At 38.6% G+C, this 6,972-nt stretch overlaps 2 protein-coding genes across 3 annotated transcripts; one reads left to right on the forward strand and one right to left on the reverse strand.

Moving 5' to 3' along the window:
- The first annotated feature begins 45 nt into the window (after positions 1 to 45).
- On the forward strand, positions 46 to 4,283 carry LOC144651885 (DNA repair protein complementing XP-A cells-like). 2 transcript variants are annotated; one of them, XM_078511944.1, is made up of 6 exons: positions 46 to 426; positions 1,165 to 1,270; positions 1,390 to 1,438; positions 1,799 to 1,912; positions 2,802 to 2,919; positions 2,998 to 4,283. In XM_078511944.1, exons 1-6 carry the CDS (start codon positions 189 to 191, stop codon positions 3,150 to 3,152), a joined length of 780 nt encoding a protein of 259 aa, XP_078368070.1. In that variant the 5' UTR covers positions 46 to 188; the 3' UTR covers positions 3,153 to 4,283. The 2 variants fall into 2 exon arrangements, with proteins under 2 accessions (XP_078368070.1, XP_078368079.1); XM_078511953.1 differs by lacking the exon at positions 46 to 426 and adding an exon at positions 559 to 1,031.
- Positions 3,150 to 6,972, reverse strand: LOC144651934 (phosphopantothenoylcysteine decarboxylase-like). Its single transcript, XM_078512011.1, has 6 exons — positions 6,838 to 6,972; positions 6,356 to 6,451; positions 5,751 to 5,789; positions 5,522 to 5,611; positions 4,876 to 5,044; positions 3,150 to 4,763 (listed from the first exon to the last, which is right to left on the reverse strand). The coding sequence occupies exons 1-6, from the start codon at positions 6,970 to 6,972 to the stop codon at positions 4,693 to 4,695; spliced, it is 600 nt and encodes a 199-aa protein (XP_078368137.1). The 3' UTR covers positions 3,150 to 4,692.

Below are 6,972 nucleotides of genomic sequence, written 5' to 3' on the forward strand. Positions count from 1 at the left end.
GGCCTTTCTAACTATTAGCGCCCGCGATACAATATTTTTGTAGAAAGCGGCAAAATTGCTTAGTAACCGCGCAAACGAACTTCAAGATGGCGGTCAACTGAGGCTCTACAAATATACCTTCAAAAAAACTTCGAGCAACGTCCGATCGCAGGTTATTTCCTAAAGGAAAATCAAATTAAAGCATTTTGATGGCAGAGATAAAGCTAACGGACGCACAAAAAGCTCGCATTGAAAGAAATCGACAAAGAGCGCTTATGCTTCGAAATGCAAGGCTTTCTAGTCGCCCATATCCAGAGACAAAATCGCAAGATACCGCGAGTTCTAGCTCGATATCTCGGGTGATTGATACAGGAGGGGGTTTTCTGTTAGACCCTGATGACGAAGAAACTCTACGTGGAACACCCAAGAATCTTATCGAAGAACCAGGTCAGTTAAACTGCTAACTATGCTAATCATAATTAAATTAAGCTTACGTAATACCAATCAATCAATCAATCAATCAATCAATCAATCAATCAATCAATCAATCAATCAATTTATTCGCCCATACTTCATCTTTACATTGAATATAGCTGGAGATCTAGATACATAAAATTGCACCAACCTTTTTGACAATATTTCAAAGTGTTGTTGATTGATTACTGTCGATTGCATCTACCTGTGAACGCACGCGCTAAAAACATGTTTTCAAATGACATCAAACGTCAGCGTTTCAGGTGTCAAACTTTGAATTTTAGCAGACCGAAACGCGAACTTTTGCACTCAAAATACTCACCATAAACATTGAGTACGGGCGAAACTTTACACTAGAAATGATTCAAGTGAACCTGTGTATGCACTTTGACACAGATCAGCATCAGTTTCTCAGAAGAAGTTTCTATATCTAATCTTTCCGCCATTTCGAAACCGGAATGTGTTGAACTTTCGGCTCGAAAGTTGCCGTTACGGTCTGCTAAACTTCAAAGTTTAACACCTGAAACGCTGACGTTTGACATCATTTGAAAACATGTTTTTGCTGCGTGCGTTCACAGGTAGATGCAATCGACAGTATTTAATTGATTGATTGACTGACTGGTCGACTGACTTGATGATTGATTGGAGCAATAACTGCAGCAACTTTGATCCACCTGTGACTATAGGTTTGTTCTGTTTCTGTCAATACAGCACCTATACTGTATGGAGACAAGCTACACTGTTCTGAATGCCAGAAAGAGTTCTTGACTTCTTATATCTACAAACATTTTGAGGTTCTTGTTTGTGACAATTGTAGGTCAGTGCCAAAAATAAATTTTAAAATAGTTTTTTATTGATTTATATACAATATTTTTTATTCAACAGAACGAATGCAGTATTTGTATTAAATTTTTCTAATTTCTTGTTCTTTTATAGAGACCATGAAGGGAAACATGCTCTTATAACAAAAACAGAGGCCAAGGAGGTATGGATCATCTGTTTTCACTAATGTATTGTAACTTGTAACAAAAAAGGTAAACTAAAAGTCTGCATCAAGCCAAGTGGCCCATACTGCCCAAGCTTATTCCGTTATCTGTAGCATTAAGTGACTAGGAGAATTTCCACTCCCCCCTAGATGGAATACTTGTCCATCGCAGGGTTACCGCCAAGCGTTTGTTCACTGTTACTCATTTATACACCTGGGTGGAGAGAGGCACTATGAGAGTAAAGTGTCTTGCACAAGAATACAGCGCAATGACCCTTGCCTGCCTAGGAGCTACAGAATGTAGCACACACTCAACCTTTCTGTCACCTTTTAAGACACTGTGATCAATTTTTATTGCAGCAATTCTTGTTAAAAGACTGTGATCTGGACAGAAGAGAACCACCTTTGAAATATATTCTAAAGAAAAACCCACATCACTCTAGGGGTGAAATGAAACTCTACCTCAAATTACAGGTACCACTACTCAAAGTCTATTTTGTTGGTCAGGAGTGTTTATTTGGTCCTTTTTAGTGCTTGTACATGATTTTCCATACCTTCACCAAACTTGGTTTATTTAGGTATTAAAAACCCGAGGGGGGGGGGGGGTACTCAAAAAAGTTTTATACGGGGAGGCTCCGCCCCAAGTTCTAACCCCTTACCCTTTTATATACCATTTTTGACAGAAATTGTACCCCTTTCGTATACCTTTAACTGAAAAAAGGTACCCCTTTCATATACCTAAGAGACATGGCATGAACTTAAAATAGGACGTTTTCTTGTCATTTTTATGTAGCGCTTCATAAATTAAAATAATACAGCCATAAATTGCGTCTCTTCGAAATAATTATTTTAATTAAAGGCCCTTTTAAATAGCCAAATGACAGATTTCCATACCCTTTCATATACTTAAACTCGTGAAATCCCTACCCTTTTATATACCGGAAGCCTGAAAAAGGTACCCCTTTTGGGCGGAGCCTCCCCGTATAGGCCATTATAGGGAGTACCCCCCCCCCCCGGGATTAAAAATAGTCTTGTTTAATTGATTAACAAGTACAGTCAACTCTGACTCTCTTAATGGACACCTCCATAAGACGGACACCTGTAGTTGTTCCCGTCCCTACCATTTTTCAGTGACTCATCTTACTGTAACTATAAAACAGTTTAGTTTATAAACTCCATATAAGACGGACAGTTGGAGCCGGTCCCTAAGGTATCCGTTTTAGAGAGAGCTGACTGTAATAGGTTTTGCATGCAAAGTCGCAAAGTGGTATTTTATTTAATGTAATGCAACGTGGCATTATATTTTATATCCCAATATCAAAACCTGGACTTCTCATGTTAAGAGAGACATACTTTTTTCTAGATCGTTCAACGTGCACATGATGTGTGGGGAGGAGAGGAAGGACTTGAAGAAGCGAAAGAAGAAAAGGCAGAGAAGAGAGAAGTGCAAAAGCAAAGAAAATTCGACAAGAAAGTTAAAGGTTAGTCCCTCCTTTCTTCTTTCACATTGTACACTAACAATTTACCAATATTTGTATCATCTTTTCTTCTTCTCACAGAGCTTCGCCGTGCTGTGAGAACAAGTACATGGAAAAAAGATACAAGTCGGCATGAACATGAGTTTGCTGAAGATGAGGTTTATAACGAGGAAACTGATGAATGGACAAAAACCTGCAAGTCATGTGGCTATGAACTGACATATGAGAAAATGTAACAAAATAACTTTAAATTTATTTATTCCAAATCCTGTACATACATGCATGAGTTCTTACAACTGTATTATATGGTAACACTAATTTATTTACATGATAAAAACACGGGCAACTGACTTGATGCTATACCTTTTACACAATGTACAATAAATTTCACTTAACTCAAGACTACTCAATCTGTTTTATTGCGGGCCCAAGAGAGGCCCGCAACCCTAATCTTGACAGTGACCAGCGGATTGCGTATTACGCGTGCGCGCCACGTTCATAAAGGCTATCTGCAAACCGGAAGTTGAAAATTTTGTTCTTCCACTAAGAACGATCGGAATGCAAAAAATGTGTCAATCACGACAGTTTGTCGTAACACCGGAAGAGAAAAATCTTGTCTCCAAGAGCGATAAGAATGCGAAAAATCAACAGTTTGTCACATTAGATCGAGGCTTCTGTCAGAAGATTGCAGACATTACATTTTGCAGACGTTGTTTTTATTTATAGGTGTTGCTTTTGAGAAGATCTGCTGTGATTGTATCACAGATAAACTACGGCAAAGCGAATGATTCCAACAACGGTTATTCTCGAGAAATTCCTTATAACACTGACAACAAAGCGAGTTTGCCGACGGAGGAAAATCACATCTCAATTCACAAAGCGAGTTTGCCGACGGAGGAAAATCACATCTCAATTCACACCGCGTGCTCGACTACACTTCGCAAAACTGTCAATCAAAAAAACAACTCTGATTGGTTCGAGGCAATAGGAAACGATAAAAAACATTTGTGACTTAAGCGTGACGCGTTACTCGACCTTACTCGGAATAATTTTCTTTTGTTCAGTGATTTATCGACACTGTTCGACTTGAAGTAATTTTCCAAACTAACAAAAAACACTTCCCTGCCAGTACCTTCTCTTAACTGCATCGAGGCCTGCACTTTATAACCTGTGGTTACCACTAGTTATAAATATTATTTAGAGGAATAAAAGGCTAGACTATGAGCAGTAAGTCCCACTTTTACCTCAGGCCACTGAGCTAGAAGCGCATCATCCCCAGATTTCACTGTTTTTTTTTTTTTCGTTTTTCACTCTTTATTTTGCTTCTTGCTTGGGGGACTAAGGCCATCCCAATAAAATGTTTCGTTTCCCATCGCCTGACCGACCCATTTTTTTCGAAAAGGAAAAAAAAAAAAATTCCAGATTCACTAGTCAAAGAAGCAAGTACTTCGATTTACAAGCACACGATCTTGTTTTATTAACAACAGTTGGTATGATGTGATGTCTTTGTCTTTAATAAACATTGATACTACGTTAATAAAGGCTATTTAGACATTTGATAAGGAGTAACGAACGAAAAGACCATGTTTTTGAGTTGACTTTGTAATTAGGCTTTCTTACATAGCAGCCCGACCTTCTCTGGAACCCAAACTCTTCAATTGTTCATTCTTTTTTTTTTTGGCCCGACCGACCGACCCACCATCACAAGAGACGAGGTGATGGGAAACGAAACATTTTATTGGGATGGCCTAAAGAAAACAAGTACACTAAGCAGACTCATGCTATCTTCTCAAGTTGATCCTTTACTAAACTGACAATACTTGTGACTTCAGCCATTGCTCCAACACCTAAAACACATGGAAAATAAAATAATTTTAATAAAATATGAAATAAAACACATTCTTGGCACTCAGAGGCAGTCAGCCAGTGTAGTTTTGAACTATTTAAAGAGAATCTTACCTGTGTCCTTGCAAGCTAGAGTCTTCCTGATGGGTGGAATGTGAATATATCCCAGGTTTTTTAGTCGTTCAACGTGCTCTGAGGTGATGGGGTGTTCCCACATAAGTGTGTTCATTGCCGGGCAGAATAGCAGAGGTTTCTTGACATCCCATGCACGGACTGTGCAAGTCTGTTAACAGGCAAAAATTATAGTAACAGTAAAATTTACCATTATTAAACTAGTGGCACATCCAAGCCACTATAGGCATATTGCTACCCTGTTACAAACAATGACGAGTCCGCTCCCTAGAACTCAGAGCCTTGATGCTGATGATGATCAGGCCACCATGCGCCACAAATAATTACCATACCCAAATTTGCAGTTAGCCTTGTTAATTGTCCTGATTTTCTGCAATATCAAGTCATTGACTTGATATCACTGGATTTTTGGCTGAATTTGGGTATGGTAGACACCTAATCATACCATTTTACTATGCTCCAGTGGTCTCGCCATGGACATTTTGGCTTGATTGCCTCTCACTAAAATACGAACCACGGCTTGAAAATTTTGCCTGATATGCAACTGAAGCATACCAAAAAGGTACAATTAGGTATAATCAATGTCCATCTTAGTAAGAATATTAAGCAAAAGTATCAATACACTTACCAAGAGGTTGTCACACAATCCATTAGCTATCTTGGCCATGGTGTTGGCATCCAGTGGTGCGATAACCATGATATCTGCCCAACGTCGCAGCTACTGAAAGTTAATGCAAAGTTAATATTCCAAGAAGGATTTTAACAGACAGATGGACTGTTGGGTGGTTGGGTGTCTCACTAATGACAAACTTGAAATCGAATGTCAGTGATGTCTAGAAACCAGCAAGTTGATTTACCTCAATATGCAGAACAGGATCTTGCATTGTACTCCATGCCTACCAGTTAAATCAGAAAAAATTCTCGATATTACTAAAACAAAGCGATTTAAAGGATCTGCTTCCATTTTTTTAAAAATCACCAAAGAATTATAAGAAGAAATGAACGAAGACACCACAGTTTAACATTTTAAAAGACAAAAACAATGGAGTAAGCACTTGTACATACACATATTCATGTATATATTGTAATCCTGGGACACATAATATAATTATGTTTATTAGTGAAATGGACTCAGGTATGTGCACTTTGCTCATCTCCAGACTGAGGTAATACACCAGCCTAGTACCTAGTAGCGTCCTATTTGGGACTCGTCAGCACTGTATAAGGCATGGTGGTAATGGGAGAAAAGTTCTTATTTCTCCCACCTCAGTGATCCAACACTTGTGATACACAAGGTGGATCTCTAGAGATGAATGCACCCGGAGTAGTCTTAGACAAATTCTCCTTACTGGGTTTTAAAATCAAGGCAAAGTTTTGATCAATTCCTCAATTCTCACAACCTTTTATTGTGACTTTGTATTGGTACTGTGAGGAGAAATTGGATCCTGATGTTAAAACTTACCTCCCATTCATCCTTGTCTCTATAAACTTTCACAGGAATTTTATCCTCATCGAAGAAATGTGTAGAGTTTTCGGTAGCAATAATTTGGATATTTGGCTGAAAAAATTAAGAAAATATATAGCAAGAAATCCTTTGCATATCATGTTACTAGTAATAATTTTAATAGCAGTTTTACAGAAACAAAAGGTTCTTGTTTGATTAAATTTTTTTCCTGTGCCTATCTTGTCATTTGAGCGGGGAGGGGGGTAGGAGTAGGGGAGGGGGTCGGGGTGGGGTTTTAGGCACTTGATTGCCAATGATTGGAAGTGGCACAAGCAAAATAAACGCATTATCTAGAGAATGGTAACAGAGAGTGTACAGAATTAATCCCAAAAAAGTATGATTGTAAGATATGCAAAATACGTTTATTAAACATGCTGAGACTGCCCGCTAGTTGGAAAGAAATGATTCGTCATTTGACTCGGCGAGCGTTTACACAGTACCTTTGGTTGCAGGAGAAGGAGCTCCTCTACAAGCTTGGATAATTTTATACTCGCTACGCTACCAGTAACTCCAATTAAAACATTTTTCTGACTCTTCGACTTCTTCGTTGCCGGAAGACCTTCTTCGTCCGCCAT

The sequence above is a fragment of the Oculina patagonica genome, chromosome 1, assembly GCF_052425735.1.
Source record: "Oculina patagonica isolate OP01 chromosome 1, crgOcupat, whole genome shotgun sequence".
Classification (NCBI taxonomy): Eukaryota; Metazoa; Cnidaria; class Anthozoa; order Scleractinia; family Oculinidae; genus Oculina; species Oculina patagonica.

What these genes read in the sequence shown, in the direction of transcription:
- LOC144651885 (XM_078511944.1), top strand. Translation starts at nt 189, where the DNA reads ATGGCAGAGATAAAGCTAACGGACGCACAAAAAGCTCGCATTGAAAGA. An exon ending in CAAAAACAGAGGCCAAGGAG is followed by an intron (nt 1,439 to 1,798) that starts GTATGGATCATC and finishes TTTTTATTGCAG; the next exon opens with CAATTCTTGTTAAAAGACTG. An exon ending in ATTCGACAAGAAAGTTAAAG is followed by an intron (nt 2,920 to 2,997) that starts GTTAGTCCCTCC and finishes TTCTTCTCACAG; the next exon opens with AGCTTCGCCGTGCTGTGAGA.
- LOC144651934 (XM_078512011.1), bottom strand. Translation starts at nt 6,972, where the DNA reads ATGGCGGACGAAGAAGGTCTTCCGGCAACGAAGAAGTCGAAGAGTCAG. An exon ending in TCCTTCTCCTGCAACCAAAG is followed by an intron (nt 6,452 to 6,837) that starts GTACTGTGTAAA and finishes TAATTTTTTCAG; the next exon opens with CCAAATATCCAAATTATTGC. An exon ending in TCTAGCTTGCAAGGACACAG is followed by an intron (nt 4,764 to 4,875) that starts GTAAGATTCTCT and finishes CATGTGTTTTAG; the next exon opens with GTGTTGGAGCAATGGCTGAA.